The sequence below is a fragment of the Dryobates pubescens genome, chromosome 35 (assembly GCF_014839835.1).
Source record: "Dryobates pubescens isolate bDryPub1 chromosome 35, bDryPub1.pri, whole genome shotgun sequence".
NCBI classification, from domain to species: domain Eukaryota; kingdom Metazoa; phylum Chordata; class Aves; order Piciformes; family Picidae; genus Dryobates; species Dryobates pubescens.
Genome location: NC_071646.1, coordinates 1,791,955 through 1,812,439, shown reverse-complemented (window position 1 = coordinate 1,812,439; position 20,485 = coordinate 1,791,955). Strand labels below are relative to the sequence as shown.

At 59.1% G+C, this 20,485-nt stretch overlaps 1 protein-coding gene across 2 annotated transcripts in view; it reads right to left on the bottom strand.

Annotated features, from left to right (window-relative positions):
* Positions 1 to 3,070: 3,070 nt before the first annotated feature.
* Positions 3,071 to 20,485, bottom strand: part of CNTN2 (contactin 2) — a 30,159-nt gene continuing 12,744 nt past the window's right edge. The window contains exons 3-23 of one of the 2 annotated variants that reach the window (XM_054176468.1): positions 17,878 to 18,022; positions 17,183 to 17,358; positions 16,576 to 16,671; positions 16,096 to 16,305; positions 14,766 to 14,865; positions 14,365 to 14,540; positions 13,586 to 13,722; positions 12,914 to 13,043; positions 11,905 to 12,055; positions 11,496 to 11,623; positions 10,579 to 10,754; positions 10,336 to 10,456; positions 9,346 to 9,504; positions 9,030 to 9,179; positions 7,969 to 8,039; positions 6,944 to 7,178; positions 6,317 to 6,432; positions 5,788 to 5,974; positions 5,074 to 5,186; positions 4,817 to 4,985; positions 3,071 to 3,595 (exon numbers count right to left, since the gene is read on the bottom strand). In XM_054176468.1, the coding sequence (XP_054032443.1) occupies positions 3,486 to 3,595; positions 4,817 to 4,985; positions 5,074 to 5,186; positions 5,788 to 5,974; positions 6,317 to 6,432; positions 6,944 to 7,178; positions 7,969 to 8,039; positions 9,030 to 9,179; positions 9,346 to 9,504; positions 10,336 to 10,456; positions 10,579 to 10,754; positions 11,496 to 11,623; positions 11,905 to 12,055; positions 12,914 to 13,043; positions 13,586 to 13,722; positions 14,365 to 14,540; positions 14,766 to 14,865; positions 16,096 to 16,305; positions 16,576 to 16,671; positions 17,183 to 17,358; positions 17,878 to 18,022 (3,056 nt within the window). In that variant the 3' untranslated portion in view covers positions 3,071 to 3,485. The remainder of the gene's footprint in view (positions 3,596 to 4,816; positions 4,986 to 5,073; positions 5,187 to 5,787; positions 5,975 to 6,316; positions 6,433 to 6,943; positions 7,179 to 7,968; positions 8,040 to 9,029; positions 9,180 to 9,345; positions 9,505 to 10,335; positions 10,457 to 10,578; positions 10,755 to 11,495; positions 11,624 to 11,904; positions 12,056 to 12,913; positions 13,044 to 13,585; positions 13,723 to 14,364; positions 14,541 to 14,765; positions 14,866 to 16,095; positions 16,306 to 16,575; positions 16,672 to 17,182; positions 17,359 to 17,877; positions 18,023 to 20,485) is intronic. The other variant, XM_054176470.1, reaches the window with a different exon arrangement.

The window sequence follows — 20,485 nt, the reverse complement described above, 5'->3', positions numbered from 1 at the left end:
GGCAGTGTTGGGTTGATCTTGGAGGTCTTTTCCAGCCTCAGTGGTCCTCTGATCCTCTTCTGGTCCAGCCCTGCTGAGTGCTGGCTGCTCCCCAGGTGAGTGCCTTCAGGGTCTGCATCTCCACACAGCAAAGGCTCTCTGGGCACCAACCTTGCTGCTTGGATCTGCTCCTCTCCTGACCTGGGGCCTGCAGGCAACACTCAGAAGCTCCACAGGCCCAGTTTATGCCTCCTAAACACTGGCATTTGGCTGCTGCCTGCTGCCCAAGCCTTGAGTTCCCTTTCCTTTAGAGCTGAGACTGAATTCCTCCTTTTCCTTTCCTCCCCTCTTGTGTGGGAGGAAAGTTGGAGGCTCAGCAAGGTGGAGGTGAGAACAAAACTGCTGAAGCCACAGCCAAAAGCATCCTGCCAAGCAAAGCTTCCAGGCAGCAAGGAAACCATCTCAGAGCCTCCAAGGACAGAAAGCAGGCAAGAAGAGAATTTCTCTGTCACTGTTGGTCCTTCTGACTGGGGGTTGGAGCCAGGGAGAGCTGTGGAGCAGCCTGGGGGAAGCTGAGGACAGGCTCTGGGATGCTGCTTCCCTGCCTCTGCTGCCTGCTCCAGTGGGAGCTGCTGGCCTCTTTTCTTTCCCCCACTTTGCCCCCTGGTTTCTGGGGTGCCCTCCATTTGTGCTGCAGCTGTGCTCTAGGTCTTTAGATTCTTTCCTTCAAGGCTGTTTGGCTTTGCCTCTTGCTTAAAACACTCCCCTTGTCTGCTGCACACAAAGGAGGAGACTCCTTCCTCTTCCTCAGGCCAGAGGCTGGCATGGTGGGACCCTTCCAGCGGCTGTGGGACCCTTCCAGCAGCTGTGGGACCCTTCCAGCGGCTGTGGGACCCTTCCAGCGGCTGTGGGACCCTTCCAGCAGCTGTGGGACCCTTCCAGCAGCTGTGGGACCCTTCCAGCAGCTGTGGGACCCTTCCAGCGGCTGTGGGACCCTTCCAGCAGCTGTGGGACCCTTCCAGCGGCTGTGGGACCCTTCCAGCGGCTGTGGGACCCTTCCAGCGGCTGTGGGACCCTTCCAGCGGCTGTGGGACCCTTCCAGCGGCTGTGGGACCCTTCCAGCGGCTGTGGGACCCTTCCAGCAGCTGTGGGACCCTTCCAGCAGCTGTGGGACCCTTCCAGCAGCTGTGGGACCCTTCCAGCGGCTGTGGGACCCTTCTAGCAGCTGTGGGACCACCCTGCCTTGGCAGGGGAGGGTTGAACTCAATGATCTCCAGAGGTTCCTTCCAACCCCTCCCATGCTGGGATTCTGGCTCCCAAGGCAGGGCTGCAAGAATTGGGCTGGGATGCTGTGGATGTGTCCAGCAGGCATAACTCTGGGGATCCAGGGATTTGTGGGGGTGATCTCTCAACTGGTCCCTAAGGCCTTGGACACAGGAGGTGCAAATGGTTAGCAAGGCCAAGGAGCTGGTGGAGAACCAGTGTCAGCCCCCTGCCATCACACAAACCTGCAAGCAGAGCCCTGGGCCAGGGGATTGTAGGACTGGGATGGTTCAGTGATGGCTGCTGGGGAGGAGGAGGGTGCAGGGTCCTGAGCAGCCAGCAATGTAACTCAGCTCCTCCCTCACTTTGGTTAATTGCTTCACCAGGAGACAGATTTCAGTGCCCAGCTTCTCCTCCCCACCCTCGTGGCCAGCGCTGCAGCCCAGCAGCTCAGCACAGCTGCCCCAGGAGGCTGCTGGACCCCAGCAGCAGGCTGCCCAGGGAGGGGGCTGGGGCTCCATCCCGGGAGATGCTCAAGGTGAGGCTGGAGAGGGCTCTGAGCAAGCTGCTCTGGTGGAGGATGTCCCTGCTGAGTGCAGGGGGGGTGGCCTGGGTGAGCTTTGGAGCTCCCTTCCCACCCAACCCACTCTGTGGCTCCCTGCTCTTCGGGCTGCTTGCAGTGTGAGCTTTGCACCTGAGACCCAGGCTGCTCCCAGCCCCCAGGCTGAGAGTGGCTTTTTGGCTGAGTCTGAGCCTAGCTGGATCCTTGCTGCCTCAGTGCTGGCTTCCTCCAGTCTCCAGCTCCTGGTTAAATGCTGCCACATCCCTTTCCCTCCCTCCTTTAAGGAGCCCTGGCCACAGCCAGGCCAGGCAGAGCTGCCTCTCCTGCCCAGAGGATGCCAGAGTCTCCTCTTCACTTCCTCCTTCTCCTCCCCACCCCAACCCCAAAAGAAAAGCAGCAAACAGATCAGCTAAAGCCACCACAACCAAAACCCCAGGGGTATAAACCAAATCGAAGCCTGGGGGCTGGGGATCACATTGAGCTTTGCAGCTCACAGCTTGATCCACCCAAGGGGCTGGGGCTGGAGGGGAGGCTGCAAGTGGACAGCAGTGGTGTAGAAAAGCTTCAGCACAACCTAACCTCTGCCCTCAGCCCCTCTGCAGGGGGGCAGAGCTCAGACTTCTCTCCTGGCTTTTGCCTCCTTGGGCTGCCCTGCTGCAGGATTTGGCTTGTGTTAGAGGAGGGGAACCCCCTCCCCTTCCCCTCCCCTTCCCCTCCCCTTCCCCTCCCCTTCCCCTCCCCTTCCCCTCCCCTTCCCCTCCCCTTCCCCTCCCCTTCCCCTCCCCTTCCCCTCCCCTTCCCCTCCCCTTCCCCTCCCCTTCCCCTCCCCTTCCCCTCCCCTTCCCCTCCCCTTCCCCTCCCCTTCCCCTCCCCTTCCCCTCCCCTTCCCGTCCCCTTCCCCTCCCCTTCCCGTCCCCTTCCCGTCCCCTTCCCGTCCCCTTCCCGTCCCCTTCCCATCCCCTTCCCATCCCCTTCCCGTCCCCTTCCCCTCCCCCCCAAGAAAAATTCCTGTCCCTTCCTCTTTGAGGGCTGGCGTGGAACATGCTGATCACTGTGAGATCTTCAGTCTCCATCCTCCCATTTCTTGTTCCTCAGCCTCCCCTTTTTCATTCCCCATCCATTTTTTACTCCCCAGCCTCCCCTTTTCACTCCCCATCCCTCCCCTTTTTCATTCCTCATCCATTTTTCATCCCCCAGCCTCCCCTTTTCCACCCTCCCACCCCCCCCCAAAGTCACTGTACAGCTTCTTTTCTCTTCCTGTTGGTCTTTTATCCCCTCCCCTCCCCCCACAAAAGGTCAGATGTAGCACTCTGGTCCTTTTAGTCCATGGCTTCATAAGGCAGCAAACCTACTGGAGACAGTGGTGGTGGTGCTGAGGCAGCTGGGCTGGCAGGATTCCTGGAGGATTCTTCTTCCTTTGCCAGGTTGCTTTGAAACCCAATTTGGTGACCTGGTTCAAGACCCACATCTGGTATCCAAAGGCTTCCATCCTCCCCCCCCCCAAAACCAACCACCACACCAAAAAGCTCTTTGGGTCTTCCCCTCCCTTCAAGCAAGGTCACCAAATCCTTCCTCCCTGTGGTTAGCAGCTGGAAGCTGGCAGCAGCCAAGTGTTGAGCAGTTCAGCCACTGGCCTGGGGGAGGGAAGGTGTCCAGGAGTCCTCTGCTGTGCTGACCACTGTCAGAGCTCCAGGTAGCTGATCAGGGCCACCATGAGGAGAGAGTTAGTTGTGATGATGACAACGTGCGGTGCCGGCCTCGTCACAGAGTCCTCCACCATCATGCTGGTCCCTGCCAGGCAAAGGGAGGCTTAGGGTGGGGAGGAGGAGAAGTTCCTTGACTGAAAGGGAGGTTGAGGTTGGGGAGGAGAAGTTTCCTGACTGAAAGGGAGGTTTAGGTTGGGTAGGAGAAGTTTCCTGACTGAAAGGGAGGTTTAGGTTGGGAAGGAGAAGTTTCCTGACTGAAAGGAAGGTTTAGGTTGGGGAGGAGAAGTTTCCTGACTGAAAGGGAGGTTCAGGTTGGATAGGAGAAGTTTCCTGACTGAAAGGAAGGTTTGGGTTGGATAGGAGAAGTTTCCTGACTGAAAGGGAGGTTTGGGTTGGATAGAAGAAGTTTCCTGACTGAAAGGGAGGTTTGGGTTGGGTAGGAGAAGTTTCCTGACTGAAAGGGAGGTTCAGGTTGGGGAGGAGGAGAAATTCCTTGACTGAAAGGGGGGGTCAGGGATTGGAACAGGCTGCCCAGGGTAACAAGGACAGGATGAGAGGAAATGGTTTCAAGGTGCACCAGGGGAGGTCCAGGTTGGAGATGAGGAACAATTCCTTTGCTGCCAGAGTGGTCAGGCACTGGCACAGGCTGCCCAGGGAGGTGGTGGAGTCCCCAGCCCTGGAGGGGCTTAAGGAACCTGTGGCCGTGGCACTTGGGGCCAGGGTTTGGTGGCCACGGTGGGGTTGGTTGGACTGGAGGATCTCAGAGGTTTTTCCACACAAAGCAACTCTGTGAGTCTATGAATGGGACAGGAGGAACTGCCTTGCTGTGCAGGCACAAGCAGGTGCCTCCAGGAAAGAGCTGGGAGGGCTGCTAAAAGGTTAGTTTGGGCTTCGGGGTGCTTGGGTGCTGGTGGTCTCCCAGGAAGGCTTCTGTCTGAAACAAGAGTTTGGAGGTGGGCCCTGAGAACTTCTCACTTGACTCAAGGGAACCTGCTGGAGTTGGGTTGGGGCCCCACAGGCTCAGGATTTCACTGCTGCTGAGTGTAAGCTGGGGGATTTAGCTTCAGCTTCTAAAGCTGAGCTCAGGCTGGACGGAGGCTGCTCAGAGCCTGGGCTGAGGTTTGCTGCCGGAGGGCTGGGGAGGAGCAGAAGTTCCTCTGAGTCAACAGCACAGGGGAGCCAAAGAGCCTCAGTTCTGGGGTCCTGCCTGTGAGCTCCTCTCTCTGGGGTGGCTTTGCAGGGGAGCACCCTGTGGCTGGGGGCTTGAGCAGGGGCTGTGGCCTGGGGGGGGGGGGTCCCCACGTACCACTGTTGCGCAGGATGTGGACTTCCGCCGGGGTTCCGTCGCCCCCCGGCCCTGTCACCCTGATCTGCACAAAGGCATGGCTGAAGTCCTCAGGGACAGGGATCTCAATCCTGCTCTTGCTGGCCAGGTACAGCGTGGGAGCAGAGTGGGAATCCTGCCTGTAAAGCATCTGTTGGGGGAAGTGAGTCTGAGTCGGTGCTCGCCGAGACCTCCTCAGGGTCACCTCCGGGGGGTGCTCAGCTGCCTGCTGCCTGTACCTTGTAGCCTGTAACTGCAGACTCATCTGCTTTGGCCACCACTGGGTCCCACTTGATGCTGACTGTAGACCCAGAAAAAGTCCAGGAGATGTTGCCAGGTGGCCTCTTTGGTGCTGAGAGACACAAAACAAGACCAAGATTCGGTGAGGGACCCGTGAGGAGGTCGTGCTGGTCGCAACCAGCTCCCGGGACGCTGCCGCTGGCTGGCAGGGGCTGGTGGGTGGAAGCTTGAGGAGGGGAGGTTTAGACTGGAGATTAGGAGGGAATTCTTTCCAGTGAGGGTGGGGAGACACTGGAGCAGGTTGTGGATGTCCCCTCCCCGGAGGTGTTGAGGGCCAGGTTGGATGAAGCCTTGAGCAGCCTGGGCTGGGGGGGAGGTGTCCCTGCCCATGGCAGGGGGGTTGCAAGTGGATGATCTTCAAGGACCCTTCCAGCCCAACCCATTCTGGGGTTCTGTGAATGAATCCATGGCACCAGGATGGTTGGTTTCAAGGGAGGCAGCCTAACCAAACAGGATCCTGAGGACAGATCCTCTCAGAGACGTGCCAGGCAGCCCAGAGGATCACCTGAGGAAGCTCAGGCAAGTGCTTGTGCAGCACCTAAAGAGCACCGAGGCCAAGGGGCTGGTGAGGGAGCTGGTCACTGGGGCTCCTCTGGAGGGTGCTGCCAGGGCACCCAATGTGCAGAGCAGAGGAGGGGCAGGGCCTCACTCACGTGGTTTGGTTGTGGTGACGTTGGTGGAGGGGCTGGGGGGACCGGTGCCAGCCCGGTTGTAAGCTCTGACCGACACGTGGTAGTTGGTGTTGGGGTTCAGCCCTGTGAGGTGAGCTGATGTCACCAGCCCTGCTGTCCTCACTCTGTCAGCTGCCTCCTCCTTGTCACCATCCTTCCAGTACCGAATCTGGGTGGAGAAGAGCAGGGAAGGGTTTGGTCAGGGGAGAGGCTTCTGCACCAGCCAGGCTCAGCCCAGCCACAGCCGGCGCTGGAGACCTCCTGGTGGCTGTGTCTCTGTGCCCAGGAATAAGGTCACAGGCTGTGAGGGAAGGCAAGCAGCAAGGAAGGGATGTCTGTCCCTCACTGATCCCTCTCATGAGCAGCACTGCTGGCCCCCCTGGAGCCTGGTGCTGTCCCTCACCCTCCCTCTTTGGAAACACAACTCTGTTTCCCTTCACCTCCCTTAGCCTAGGGGGAGTTTCCTTTGCTGGGCTCTCCAGTGCCTCCCTTCCCCACGGCAGGCTCCTACCTCATAGCCCAGAAGCACTCCAGTCATGTCTCCCTGCTCCACAGGCTCCCAGGACACATCCATTTCTGAGGCCAGAACAGCCTTGGCCAGCACTCTGAAAGGAGCCACTTTGGGCTCTGGCAAAGAGAGCCAAGAAAAGGGAATCAAAATCCTTCTCCCAGCCCTGGGCAGCATGGTGCCTGTGCTGTAACAAAGGCTTCTCCTGCAGGACCATCCTCTGCAGCCAGCTGGGGGGATGTGTGGGGGCAGAGCAAGGGATTTAGGGTCTTAGCAGGACAAAGCAGGGCCACAGCTGTGTGCTGGGAGGCTCTGTGTCTGCTCTGGAGCTCTGGGTGTGCAGCCGTCAGGCTTAGGGAAGCCTCTCTCTGTGTGCTCGAAGGAGAAATGTTCTGCTGCCATCACTGCCAAAGAAACTGAGCTCCCAGCCAGCCACAGCTCAGCAGGGAGGGGGTGGGGGCTGCTTCAGGCTCGCTGTGGCCTTGGGCAGCCTGCTGTGGTTGGAAGTGTCCCTGCTGGCTGCAGGGGCAGAGGGGGTGGGTTGGGCACGATGAGCTTTGAGGTGTCCCTCCCCGCCCCATGCAACCTGGGCCAAGCAGGAGGGGTGCAGAGCCTGCTGCCCCTCTTTACCTTCTTCTGCAGAGTACACAATGGCAGTGAGGCTCTCTGGTCCCTCTCCCTTCCTGTTGTATGCTTTGATCTTCACCTCGAAGGGGGTGTAGGGGCCGATGCTCTCGTTGCGGTAGACGTAGTGCAGCGACTCCGCGTGCGGCACCCTGGCTGTCAGCCACCCCTGGGAGCCCTTCTTGCGGAAGGACAGCAGGTAGCCAAAGCCATCCCCGTTCTGGTAGTCCCTCAGAGTTGGCTGTGGAGGGGGTGGGCAGAGAGCAGAGCCTTGGTCACAGAGTGGTGAGGGTTGGGAGAGGCCTCTGGAGGTCACTGAGGGCAAGCCCCCCGCCAGAGAAGGGTCACCCAGAGCAGGCTGCACAGAGCGGCGTCCAGGTGGCCTTGGAATGACTCCAGAGCTGGAGGCTCCACCACCAGCCTGGGCAGCCTGGACCTGTGCTCCACCACCCTTACACTGAGGAAGTTCCTTCTTGTGTTCAGGTGGAACTTGGAATCATAGAATCAACCAGGTTGGAAAAGACCTCAGAGATCATCAAGTCCAAGCTGGCATCCAACACCTCCTGACAACCAAACCATGGCTCCAAGAGCCACATCCAATCCCCTCTTGAACACCCCCAGGGGTGGGGACTCCACCACCTGTGCTCAGGTTTGTGCCTGTCCCTGGGCACCACTGAACAAAGCCTGGCCCCATCCTCCTGCCACCCACCCTTGATCAGCATTGATCAGATCCTCCCTCAGTCTTCTCCTCTCCAGGCTAAAGCCCCCCAAGTCCCTCAGCCTTTCCTCATCACAGAGACGTTCCAGGCCCCTCAGCAGCTTCACAGCCCTTTGCTGTGCCCTCTCCAGCAGCTCCCTGTCCCTCCTGAGCCCAGCCCTGGACCATTCAAGGAGCGAGGCTTTGGGCTAAGCGCAGGTTTGGCCACATCAAACCTGTGACTGCTGCAGGGACTGCCAGAAGGAGCTGGCAGCAGCACCTCCCCCTGGCCCCCTCCCAGCACCCCCCAGCCGGTGCCCTGCTGCTCACTCACCGTCCAGTTGATGATCAGCTCGTTGGGAGCTCCTCCACCGCCACCGAGCCCAGATGGTGCCACAGTAGGTGCTGCAGGGTGCCCAGGCAAAAGCAGACAGCAGAGGTTGGGTTAAGGAACTGATGGTGGTGAAGATGAGCACCAGCAGCAGCAGGGCTGGGGAGGGGGCAGGCTGTGACAGCTCGTGGGGAGGGGCTGGGCTCTGCGTTTTCAGCCCTCAGTGTTTCAGGTGCTTGTGGCAGTCAGGTCTGGAACGCTGGCCAGGGCCTGAGCAGCTCGTCTGGGGGCAGCCTGTGGGGAGCTTTAGCTGCCAGCTCTGGTCCTGCTTTGTCTTTTGATGGTTACACAGGCACAGAGGCAGAAAACTGCTGTGATGGCTTCGCCTCGAGGAGCACTCGAGGAGCTGATTGCTTGCCTGGGCCCAAGGCATGCTGCAAGCCAACCTTCCCTCTCCAGCGTGCAGGGACAGGTACCTCTGCTGTGCCCCCTTCTACCTACCTCTGGTGCTCCTCCTTACCTCTGGTGCCCCTTCCCTACTTTTGATACCCCTTCCTACCTCTGTTGCTCCTTTCTCCCTCTGATGCCTCTTCCTACCTCCCTCTGTTGCTCCTTCCCTCCCTCTCTTGCCCCTTCCTACCTACCTCTGATGCCCTTTCCCTCCCTCTGGTGCCCCTTCCCTACTTTTGATACCCCTTCCTACCTCTGTTGCTCCTTTCTCCCTCTGATGCCCTTTCCTACCTCCCTCTGATGCCCTTTCCTACCTCCCTCTGATGCCCTTTCCCTCCCTACCTCTGATGCCCCTTCCCTACTTTTGATACCCCTTCCCTCCTCCTTTTGCCCCTTCCCTCCTCCTTTTGCCCCTTCCCTCCCCCTGCTGCCCCTTCCTATCCACCCCTGCTGCCCCTTCCCATCTACCCCTCCTGCCCCTTCCTATCTACCCCTCCTGCCCCTTCCCATCTACCCCTCCTGCCCCTTCCCTCCCCCTCCTGCCCCTTCCCTCCTCCTCCTCCTGCCCCTTCCCTCCCCCTCCTGCCCCTTCCCTCCCCCTGCCCCCCCCGTACCTGCTTCCTTGGTGCGGATTTTGCTGGAGGGCAGGCTGGGCTCCCCGACGCCCAGGATGTTGCTGGCCAGGACCCGAAACTCGTAGTCCATCCAAGGAATGAGGTTCACCACCTGGGCTGTCTCTGCATTGCCTTCGATGTTGACAGGATCTGTGGTCCAACAACACCAGAGGAGAGCAACCAGAGCCAGGGGCAGCAGGTGTGGGGGCTCAGAGCAAGAGCCTGTGGTCAGGCTGGGGCCCTGGAGCCACCGCTGCTGCTCTCCTCAAGGCACCTACTGCTCCTCAAGGCACCTACTGCTCCTCAAGGCACTTACTGGTCCTCATTTGCTTCCAGCTGCTGGAGAGGAGGGTCCGAGCCTCCACCAGGTACCTGGCGATGGGGCTGTGGTTGTCAAAGCCACGGCTCCAGCTCAGCTGCACGCTGGTGTCGCCGATGTCCCTCACCACCACGCCGCCCGGGGGGCCTGGGGGGCCTGGGGTTGGTGGGAGACAGATGGACATCTGATTAAGGTGAAAGGTTTGGAGGCTTGCTGCTCCCGTTGCCCAGGGAGGTGGTGGAGTCCCCATCCCTGGAGGTGTTCCAAAAGGTGAGCAGATGTGGCACTTTGGGGCAGAGAAGCTCAGAACTCTCAGGGTTGGAAGGAAGCTCAAGGCTCAGCCAGCTCCAACCCCCTGCCACGGCCAGGGACACCTCACACCACAGCAGGTTGCTCACAGCCACCTCCAGCCTGGCTGCAAACACCTCCAGGCAGGAGGCTTCCACCACCTCCCTGGGCAGCCTGTGCCAGGCTCTCACCACCCTCCTGGGGAAGAACTTCTTCCTAACATCCAGTCTAAATCTTTCCTCCTCTAGCTTGGATCCATCTCCCCCAGCCCTATCCCTCCCTGACACCCTCAAAAGTCCCTCCCCAGCTTTCTTGGAGCCTCTTTAAGATACTGCAAGGCCACAATTAGGTCTCCTCAGAGCCTTCTCTTCTCCAGACTGCACAGCCCCAGCTCTCTCAGCCTGTCTCCATAGGAGAGGTGCTCCAGCCATGGGTGGAAGGTTGGACTTGATCCTGGGAGGGCTTTTGCCAGCTTCATGCCTCTCTGCCTGTGCCTCTGCCCTGCAAGTCATGGCTTAAACTCTGTGCCTTCCTTTTCTGGGAGCCTCACCTCCAGCTGGGCTCTCTGTTGAAGCTCATCCAGTTCAGCTACTGGAGGGTGAGGTGGTCACAAGGGGTGAGGGAGCTCATCCCTGGGCAAGGCCCATGCCATCCTGTCAGGCTCTTAAAGAGCAGGGGGCTTCAGGACAGAGAGCCTACCTCTGACAGTCAGCGTGGCTGACTCTGAGGCGCTGTCCACCACGGTCTGGGCTGTGCAGGTGTACCTCCCCGAGTGCCTCAGCTGCGTGTTGAAGATGCTGAGGTCTCCAATGGTTTCCTTCTGCGTGGAGAGAGAGGACGTTTGGAGACCCCCTGCTCAGCAGCCAGCATGCCAACAGAGGAGGCTGTCAGGGGGGTCCTGCCCTTTCCTTCGGGGGGCAGCTCCCTGCCCGCCCCGCTCACCGCGCTGGCTCGCCGGTAGTGTCCCTCAGCCTTGTCAAAGTCGATGGGGAAGTCATCCAGTGACCAGGTGAAGGTCAGGTCCATGGTTGGATCGTGGGATGCATGACACTGGAGGGTGAGGTTCTCACCCACGTTGATGTCAGCACTAGATGGTGCCAGTGTGATCTTGGTGGCATCTGCAGAGAGAGAGAGAGAGAGGAGAGCTGTTAGGGTCAGAGGATGTTAGGGGTTGGAAGGGACCTCCAGAGATCATCAAGTCCAAGCCCCCTCCAGAGCAGGACCCTAGAATCCAGCACAGGGCACACAGGAGCACATCCAGATGGGGCTTGAAAGTCTCCAGAGGAGGAGACTCCACAACCTCCCTGGGCAGCCTGCTCCAGGGCTCTGTGATCCCCACAGCGAAGAAGTTCCTCCTGGTGCTGAGGTGTGAGCTGCCAGAGCCCAGGTACCAGGTAGGTGTGAATCCCAGAATGGGTTGGGTTGGGTTGGAAGGTTCCTCCAAAGCTCACCCAGCCCAACCCCTCTGCAGCCAGCAGGGACATCCTCCACTGCAGCAGGTTGCTCAGAGCCTTGTGGAGCCTGACCTTGAGTATCTCCAGGGCTGGAGCCTCAACCACCTCCCTGGGCAACCTGTCGCAGTGTTTCAACGCTGCAGAGCATCCAAGTGACTCTCTCCAGCTTGGGGGGGAAGGGGCTGACAATCCCTCTCTAACAGCTGTGGCTTCACAGGAGGGATTGCAGTGGTTAGGGAAAGGGAAGGAGTGGCTTTGGTTGGTCAGGCAGAAGGTTTGCTGCTCCCCAGGCTGGAATGTCTCTGATTCCCTGAGCCCTGTGCTGCTTTGGGGAGCGTAAGGAGAGGAGAAACCTCACATCAGGGCATCCTCAGGTGTTTCTTGGCCCTCCCCAAACATCTCTACCTCGCACAGAGAGGATCCCAGTGCTGTTGGCTTTGCCCATGAAGTTCTCAGCAAAGCAGGTGTACTTCCCCTCATCAGACTTGCTGATGTTCTGGAGGATCAAGGTGCCCTCGGGGGTGATGGTCACCCTGGAGAGGAAGAAGAAACCATACAGGAGGAAGGTTAGAAAAACTCTCTGCTCACTCTGTGCTCCTGGCAGTTGCCAGCACTTGCTGGTCTTGGAGAAGCTGGTGGCACAGGCAGGGCTGCCAGATCCCATGGAGGAGCTTTCTAAAGAGGGTCACAAAGTGCTTATGGGCAGGGAGGGAGCAGCAGCCTTGGCTCAGCAAGTGCAGCCCTTTGGCAAGGCAAACCCCCCCAGGTGGTTTCAGCTACGGGTTCCAGGTGGAAACTGACTCTGTGCTGCTACCTGCTGCTGTTGATGAGGAGCTCAGTCCCTTTGGTCCAGAGCACTGTGGCTTTTGGTGCCGCTCTTGGCTGGCAGGGGATGATCACCTTCCCGCTTCGGGCTGCAGGTATCAGGCGCTTCACCGGGCTTAGCCTGAAGTCTGGTGCTAGGGCTACAGGGGGGGAGGGAATAGGAAGGGGAAAAGGAGGGTTAAGGAGCGATTAGAAACCTCTGCCCTGTGAGCACTGCCACCCAACGAGCTGTTGATGGCTTGGTAAGAGCAGCATGGCAGTGTCTGGTGAGCAGGATGAGGGAGGGGTGCTGCTGCTGGCTGGTTTCTGCCGCCCGCCGGGGCAGGCGTGCGGCGCGGCGCGGGTAGCGATGGGAATGACCCTAGCGAGTGCAAGGCCTTTGAGGGACACAAGAACAGCTGCTGGGGAGAAGGGAGAGGAAGTTCTCTTCAATGTCCTGCTCACAGTCACCAGAGCAGACGTCCAGCTTGCCTGAAAGGTCCTGCTGGAGCTGCAGAGACAGAACTGGGTTATCTCGGCGCCCTGGCAAGAGGCACAGCGAACAGTTGATGCTCAGAGCTTTTTGTTGCTCTCTGGCACCTCCTGACCAGCAGGAGAGAACCTTTGAGGCTGATGTGGAGCGAGTTTGGCGTCAATCCAGCCACAGTCACCATCCAGCAAGGCAGGCTGGGTGGTGCTGAGCTCTTTGGCCTCTTTCCTCCTAAAAGAGGAAGGCTGGGTGGTGGAGGGGAGCTCGGTGGTGCTGCTCCCCAGCCCTGCACACCTTCTGCAGCTGAAGAGAGGTCCTGGCTCTGGATTTACATGAGAATTAAACTTTGAGGGCTTGTGGAGGGCCTCCTGGAGCCAGCCACACGCTTTGAGTGGCGAGTGGAGCAGCTTTTTGCCCCCTCTTTGCCTGCTCCTTGCCTGAAGAGCTCAGCGGCACAGGAGACTGGGAAGAGCTCTGAAATCCTGCGGTGTCCCATGGAAACCCAGAGCACTGGGAAAGGAGGAATTACCTTGCACTGTTAATTCAGCACTTGCATACACTGTGCCATGCTTGTTCTCAGCCACACACTGATACATGCCAGAGTCCTCCAGGCCTAGCTTGGAAAACCTCAGCTCTCCACCGCTCACTTCGATGCGGTTCTGTGCAAACAAGAGGATGAACCCAATTAGAGGAGGGAAAACAGGGAGGGGGATTCAAGCCTCGTGTGTTCAGGGTTGAATTTCACAGCAGACTCTTGGGCCAGCTTGAAGCCAGCCTGGTTTTCCACGGGAGAAAACTCAGGACCTCGTTTGGTTTCTCGGTGGTTTTGTTTCCAGTCTGTCCCCACATCCCTGTGCTGAGTTTGCTGAGACTCCTGGGCAGCAACGTGCAGGTCACACAGAGGCAGGTACAAGGTGCTCTCTGTCTGCCCTGGGAGCTGGCTGTGAGTTCCTGTAGTTGCATGAAGCAATGGCTGGGATGGCAGTGGTGGGAGAAGGACCTTGCCGGTGCTAGGGGGCTCTGCAGCCTCGAGGGGGGCACACGGCAGAGGGGATGCGGGGTGAGGAGGAAGGGGCTTGAGATGCGTTTGCGGCGAGGCAGGAAGAGGCTCCGAGTCTGGAGGCAGCAGGTTGAGCACTGCAGGCTGTGCTGTGCCCTGGCTGGGCTGCTCTGGCTGCCAGAGCTGCCCTGCTGGGGGTACCTGGGAGGCGAGGGGCTGCCCGTCCCGAAGCCACCGCACCGTGGGCCTGGGCTTGCCGGCAGCGGCGCAGCTCCAGCGCAGGTCGGAGCCGATGTCAGCCTCCGTGTCTGTGATCACCTTCAGCCACTCTGGCTGAGCTGCAGAGGAACAAGAGCGGTGGCAGAGCACCAGAAGAGCAGAGGAGAGAAGGTTTGTCGTGCCAGGCGGGCAGAAGGATGCTCCTTGTGTCAGCTGTGCCGGCAGTGCCAGCGCAGGAACAGCCTCTGCCTCCTGTGCAGGCTGAGCCCTGCGTGGGGCTGGCTGCAGCTGTGCCCCTGGGCTGCACGAAATGAGGGCAGCATCCAGACCTGAGCAAGAGCATTGTGGTTTCTCTCCTGAAGACTCATTCCTGGGCTTCAGGGAAGGCAGGATTCAGTCTGAGAGACCCAGGTTTAAGTTTTGGGACTCGACCAGCTCTGATCCTGTGGTTAATAGCTCCAAGCATTAGCCCTTGTGGGAGCTCCTCAGAGCTTGGAGAGGATCTTGGTTGAAAACCAAGGCTGACTTCTCTCCCACTGGGCTTCCTTCCCTCATTACTTTAGTTTTGCCAGAATCATTTCAGAGCAAGTTAGGAGGAGCCTCTCTGCTCTCCAGCCACAGGTAGCAGTGATCTCTGCAGGTCTGGTAGGGGTTTAATTAGGGCTGGTAGGAGGCAGGATCAGAGGAGCTGGTTTCACTCCCACAGGCTCAGCCCGTGGCCTGGGGCATCTGGCTCTGCAGAAGGCACCAGAATGCGTTACCTTGAATGATGATGCGGCCCTGGTAGGTGTCCCTCCCTTTGATGTTCTCAGCCTCACACTCATAGGTGCCTTCATCCTCAAAGCCAACATCCTGGATCTGCAGGAGGGGCTCACTGCTGATCCACTTGGAGGACTGGGAGCCATCCAGCTTCCTCCACTTGATCCGAGGAACGGGGCTGGAAGAGTCCCCCCGGTGAGGGCCAGCTCCCTGTGCTGCCCTGCAGCGTGACCCAGCCCCCACCCAGGCCCCCTCCCAGCTGGGCCACCCAGAGGGCTTTGGCCACTTCCTCCCTCCTCCTGTTCCAGCTCCATCTCTGGTCTGCAGAGAGGGCTTGTAACAGTGGCAGGTTCTGGGATGCCCTCCCCAGCCCAGGCCTGAGGGGCAGGGATGCTTCACTCACTTTCCAAAGGCAAAGCACTCCAGGGTCACCACCTGCCCAGCCAGAGCGTAGGTGTCTGCAGGGAACCTGGCTTTGATGCTGGGTGCATACTGCCTGGCATCTGTTGAGAGGAAAGCACCACTGAGGAGGCCTGGATGGCTTCAGAATGTCACACCTGAGGTCCTCCAGGGCAGAGCTACCTCCAAGGTTTCACCACCTCCCAAAACCTTGCTGCCTTTGGGTAAGGCAACAGAGGCCAAGTTTCCCTTCCTCTTCAAACCAGCTCTTGCTGAAGTCTCTCAAAAGCTCTTTGCAGCTTCTCAGGACCATTTCTCCTTCATTTCCTAGCTGCTGAACTTCCTTTGCCCTGCCCAAGAGGTGCCTTTAGGCTCTGCAAGGTGACCAAAGGCAGAGGTGAGTCATCGTGGACCCTTCCCACCCGGAGTACTGGACCTGATAGAGTGCATCCAAGGGAGGCCACAGAGATGGTCCAAGGGCTGGGGCAACCTCCCCTGTGAGGACAGGATGAGAGGCTTGGGATTGTTCAGCCTGGAGAAGAAAAGGCTCTGGGGAGACCTTAGAGCAGGGTGAGGCTACAGGAGAGCTGGAGAGGGACTTCTGGCAAAGGCATGGAGTGACAGGACAAAGGGTGATGGCTTCTAACTGGAAGAAGCTGGACTGAGATCAGACAGTAGGAAGAAATTCTTCCCCATGGGGATGGTGAGGCCCTTGAACAGGTTGCTCAGAGAGGTTGTGTAGGGTCCAAGCCAGGCTGGATGAGACTTTGAGCAACCTGGGCTGGGGGGAGGTGTCCCTGCCCATGGCAGGGAGCTTGGATGATCTTTAGGGTCCCTTCCAAGCCAAGCCATCCCCTGATGCATTATGTGAGCCTGCACAGGGTGCACCTTGTGCTGTGTCTCTCTCACAAGCAGGGAAGCCTCACTGGTGGGGACTGCAGCTGCAGAAGCAGTGGAGCCTGGAGACAGAGCTGCTTCCCCCAGGATCCAGCCAATTAATTCTTTTTGGTAAGCTCTTAAGCTCCCCTGAGATGCTGGAGGGTGATTTGTGCTCTGCTGGTGTCCTTTGGAGCTCTGCTGGGGGGATTCTTAACTTGGCGTTTTCCCCAGGCCCTGCATCCCAGCCTGGGGTGGGGGTGGAAGGGACCTCTGGAGATCATCCACTCCAACCCCCCTTACTAAAGCAGGGCACCCACAGCAGCTCCAGCAGGTAGGGCTGGAAGCTCTGCAGAGATTCCACAACCTCTCAGGGCAGCCTGCTGCAGGGCTCCAGCAGCCTCACACCAGAGAACTTCCTCCTCCTGTTCTCTTACGACGACCCAAGGGGCACTGACCCTCTGCAGCCAGGCTGAGCCTGGAGAACTTGCTGAAAACACTCTTGGTGATGAAGTCAATGTGGCTGGTGGCAAAGCAGGAGTAGTTGCCCAGGTCTGAGGCCTCTGTCTTGGCAATGTAAAGGTTCCCTGTGGTCTGGGACACAAATCGCCTCCCGTCGGCCGGGATGAAGTTGGGAAACTCATTCAGGAGCCATCGGTAGGACAAACCTGGGAGGGGGGAAGGCAAAAAGGACCTGCTGCTCCAGCTGCCTCTGCCCTCTGAGGTGAGGCCAAGCCCAGCAGGCTCTCCTCTAGGCCAGCCCAAGCTGGAGCTGCTCCTTTCCCACGTGCTAAGCCCTGCCTCTGTGTCGTTCCTTTACGGAGCGTGAACTAACCCCAGACTTGACCTGAAATCCCCCAAGGAAAGCCAGGAGTGCTTCACCCAGCTGCAGTGCTGCTGATCCCTCCTCGTGGTGATGCTGCACTGGAAGCTCTTACCTGGGTAGTGGGGAGGGGGGCTGCAGGTGAACATCACTCCCCAGCCCTCGGTGATCTTCACAGGCTCTCGCTCCTCCGCCGAGAACTCCTGCAGGACTGAACAGGCAGAGTCAAACCTCTCCACGGGCCACAAGCACCTGCTGCAGGGGCTGGGGCTGCTTCTCTCCCTCTCCACAGGCTGGGCTTTGGTGGTTGGACAGGAGGAGGTCCGAAGAGCAGGTTGGGAAAGGTCATCCAGTCCAACCAGCAGCCCAGCACCACCATGGCCACCAAACCCTGGCCCCAAGTGCCATGGCCACAGGCTCCTTGAACCCTTCCAGGGATGAGGACTCCACCACCTCCCTGGGCAGCCTCTGCCAAACCCTGACCACCCTTGCAGCAAAGAAACTGTTCCCAATCTCCAGCCTAAACCTCCCACAGACTGCCTTAAAGGTCATCCAGTCCAAGCCCCCTGCCACAGCTCCCCCAAGCAGCAGGAGGCTCCTTCGCGTGGTGCCAGTGGGTGTCAAGCACAGGAGAGCTTCTCTTGGGGTGAGCAGGGGGGGGCTCAGTTCACCCCCAGCCTAACTCTGGCTGCATTTCATCTGCCTTGTGGAGTCAAACTTACACCCAAAGCGGAGGGAGGCTTCCCTGCTGACCACTGTGCCCCTGGGATTGGATGCCACACACTGGTAGGAGCCTGCATCCTTGGCTTTCACCGGGTTGCTGATCACCAGGTCGCCGGCAACCAGCCTGTACCGGGAGTCTGGCTCCATCTTGAGCTCTGTGCCGTTCATCTTCCACCTGCCAAGAGCAAGGGTGGAGAGGGAGAGGTAGATCCTCACTGCAGCACTCATTAGGGGGCTCTCAGGAAGCTCTGCTTGGGATTGTTTGGGTTGGGGAAAAAAAACCACCTCTAAGATCATCAGGTCCAGCCCCCAACCCAGCCCCTAATCCAACCCCCAACCCAACCCCCAACCCAACCCCCAACCCCACCACACCATGGCCACAGGTTTCTTGAACCCCCCCCCCCTAAGGGATGGGGACTCCACCACCTCCCTGGGCAGCCTGTGCCAACCCCTGGCCACCCTTGCAGGACAGAAACGGTTCCTAAGCTCCAGCCCAGACCTCCCCTTCTTTGCTTCCCCAGCTGCGGTGTGCTGGGACTGGAGTTGGGTCTGTATCTGTTCCACGAGCTGGGAGGGATGGACCACCACCCAGGGCCCTGCTTCCCATGTGGGTGATGCTCTTCAAAGTGGAGAAGAGGCAGCAGGAGCCCTGCTGGCTGTGCCCTGCTGCAGGGGGAGGACAGCCCCAGCTCACCTGTAGGTCGCAGGGGGACTGGCTCGAGCTCTGCAAGCCAAAGTGACCTTCTCCTCTGCTGAGCCTTCAGGGAAGAGGGTGTGGGCAGGCTGCTCCTCAAACACTGGCCCATAGCTCCTTGTGCTGCTCTGTGCTTGGCACCAAACTGCAGGAGAGGGGAAAAAAGGCTGCTCAGCTCCCTCTGGCTTTCTCTAAAGCCTCTCCCTTTCTGTTCTGTAGGGCTGGCACCAAGAGGAGGAGCAAGCTGACAGTCACAACCCAGCTGGCACCACAGCCCAGCCCCAGCCATGGCTCTGGGCAGAGCCTGCCTGTTCCCTGCTGGCCACCTCACACCATCCCTGCTGGGACAGAGGGACAGACATGCAGAGGAAGGACACACACCTCCTGCACAGACAAGACTGGAGCTGGGAAGCCCTGGATGCCCTCCTTGGCCCTGGCATGGAGGTTCCTCCTCTGTCTCTACAAACTCTGGCTGGTTGGGTCCTCCCAAGCCCTCTCCAGGAGAAGGAGAGGAGCAGAGAGAGCTTGGATCGTTGCAGATCTGCCTCTGCCTCCCTGCAGACTCCTGGCAGATCCCCTCCAGCCCTGCATCTGCAACTGCAGCAGCTGTTGGCAGCTCAAACCTGCTGCTTGCTGCTGTGCAAACCAACACTGGAGGCACCAGCTCCACTTTTGGACTAAGAGATGAAGCCTGAAGCCTTCTGTGAGGTGTTTGGAGGTGGGTTTGATTCTGATCTTGCTGTCATGGCTCAGGCACAAGAGGAACTTCAGAACCAGCCCCCTGGCTTCTCCTGTGCCTCCCTTTGGTGTCTCACTGGGTAGTGCCAGCTGTCTGCAGGGCCTGGCTCTGTGTCCCAGCTGGATGGCAAATGCCAGCAGACCTCCTTCAGAGAGTCACAGAATCGTTTTGGTGGGAAAAGCCCTTTGAGACCACCCAGTCCAAGCCTTACCCCAGCACTGCCAGGTCACCACCAACCCATGGCCCTCAGCACCACAGCTTTTTAACCCTTCCAGGCATGGTGACTCCAGCACTGCCCTGGGTAGCCTGGCCCAGGGTTTGAGAACCCTTTTGGGCAAGGAATTGCTCCTCATGTCCAGCCTAAACCTCCCCTGCTGCAACTTGAGGCCATTTCCTCTTGTCCTATCCCTTGTTCCCAGGGAGCAGAGCCCAAACCCCACCTGGCTCCAGCCTCCTCTCAGGGAGCTGCAGAGAGCAAGGAGGTCTCCTCTCAGCCTCCTCTTCTCAGCTGCTCCTCCCCAGCCCTGCTCTCCAGACCCTTCCCCAGCCTCTTTGGACACAGCCTGTCTGGAGATGGCAGTGCAAAGAAGTCAGAACAAAGCAGAAGCTGCCTGGAAATCTCTTCTGTGCAGAGGCAGCTGGTGGGATAATGATCACCAGCAAGGCTGCTCTGCCCCTGTCACCCTGAGAGATGCCTGTCCCTTGGCAGGGCTGCAGCCACTGAAGGCAGCATGCTCCCAGCACTGTCCCCCTTCTGCTGCTGCAGTGATAAGCTCAGAGATGCTTGGTTAGCCCCAGGATCCTTCCTTGCTTTGTAAGTGAATTAATAACTGTCTTCAGCCTGCCATGCCAACCAGCAATCTGCTTCCTTCCCCCCCTCACCCCCCAGCACTCAGCATGGGCACCACTTAAATGAAGCCACTCCTGTGAGTGTGATGTTTTATGCAGGAGCCACTTCCAGCAGGGAATGGGCAGCTCAGCTCTCCAGGGCTTGGGGGAAGCAGCCCTTTACCTGTAGCTCCTGGGGTTTGTCTCATGTTCCAGCTGCTCTTGCATGTGGAGATGAGGAGGAGATGGGTGAGGGGCTGCACTAATTGGCTCAGTGGGTTTGGAGCAGCTGTTGGCTGCTCCTTGTGTCCAAGCATCAGGCAATTACCCCAGCTCAGGCTGTGCTGCTGCAAAGGGGCCACAAGCAGGCAGGAGCCTGGGAGGCCCTGGTGCCACACAGCAGGGAGGGAGCACAGCTGGTGTGTGGTGCTCTGGGAGAAGAGCAGAGCAGCTTTTGGAGGGTCCTGTTCATAGAACTGTCAGGGTTGGAATGGACCTCAAGGCTCAGCCAGCTCCAACCCCCCTGCCATGGGCAGGGACACCTCACACCACAGCAGGTTGCTCACAGCCACCTCCAGCCTGGCTGCAAACACCTCCAGGGCTGAGGCTTCCACCACCTCCCTGGGCAGCCTGTGCCAGGCTCTCACCACCCTCCTGGGGAACAACTTCTTCCTTACATCCAATCTGAATCTCCCCATTTCTAGTTTTGTTCCATCCCTCCCAGCCCTGTCCCTCCCTGACACCCTCAAAAGTCCCTCCCCAGCTTTCTTGGAGCCCCTTTCAGATCCAGGAAGGCCACAATTAGGTCTGCTGGGAGCCTTCTCCTCTGCAGCCTGCACAGCCCCAACCCTCTCAGTCTGTCTCCACAGGAGAGGAGCTCCAGCCCCCAGGCAGGGTTGGTGCCATTTGTCAGCCCCAAGAGCTGCCTTCCCAAGGGGGCAGCTTGTGTAAGCTGGAAGCCTTCTCCCAGTTGGGTCAGCAGTGGCTGTGCTGAGCAAGCCCCAGCTGGAAATAATTCTGCTGCCCAGCAGGTGAAATAAC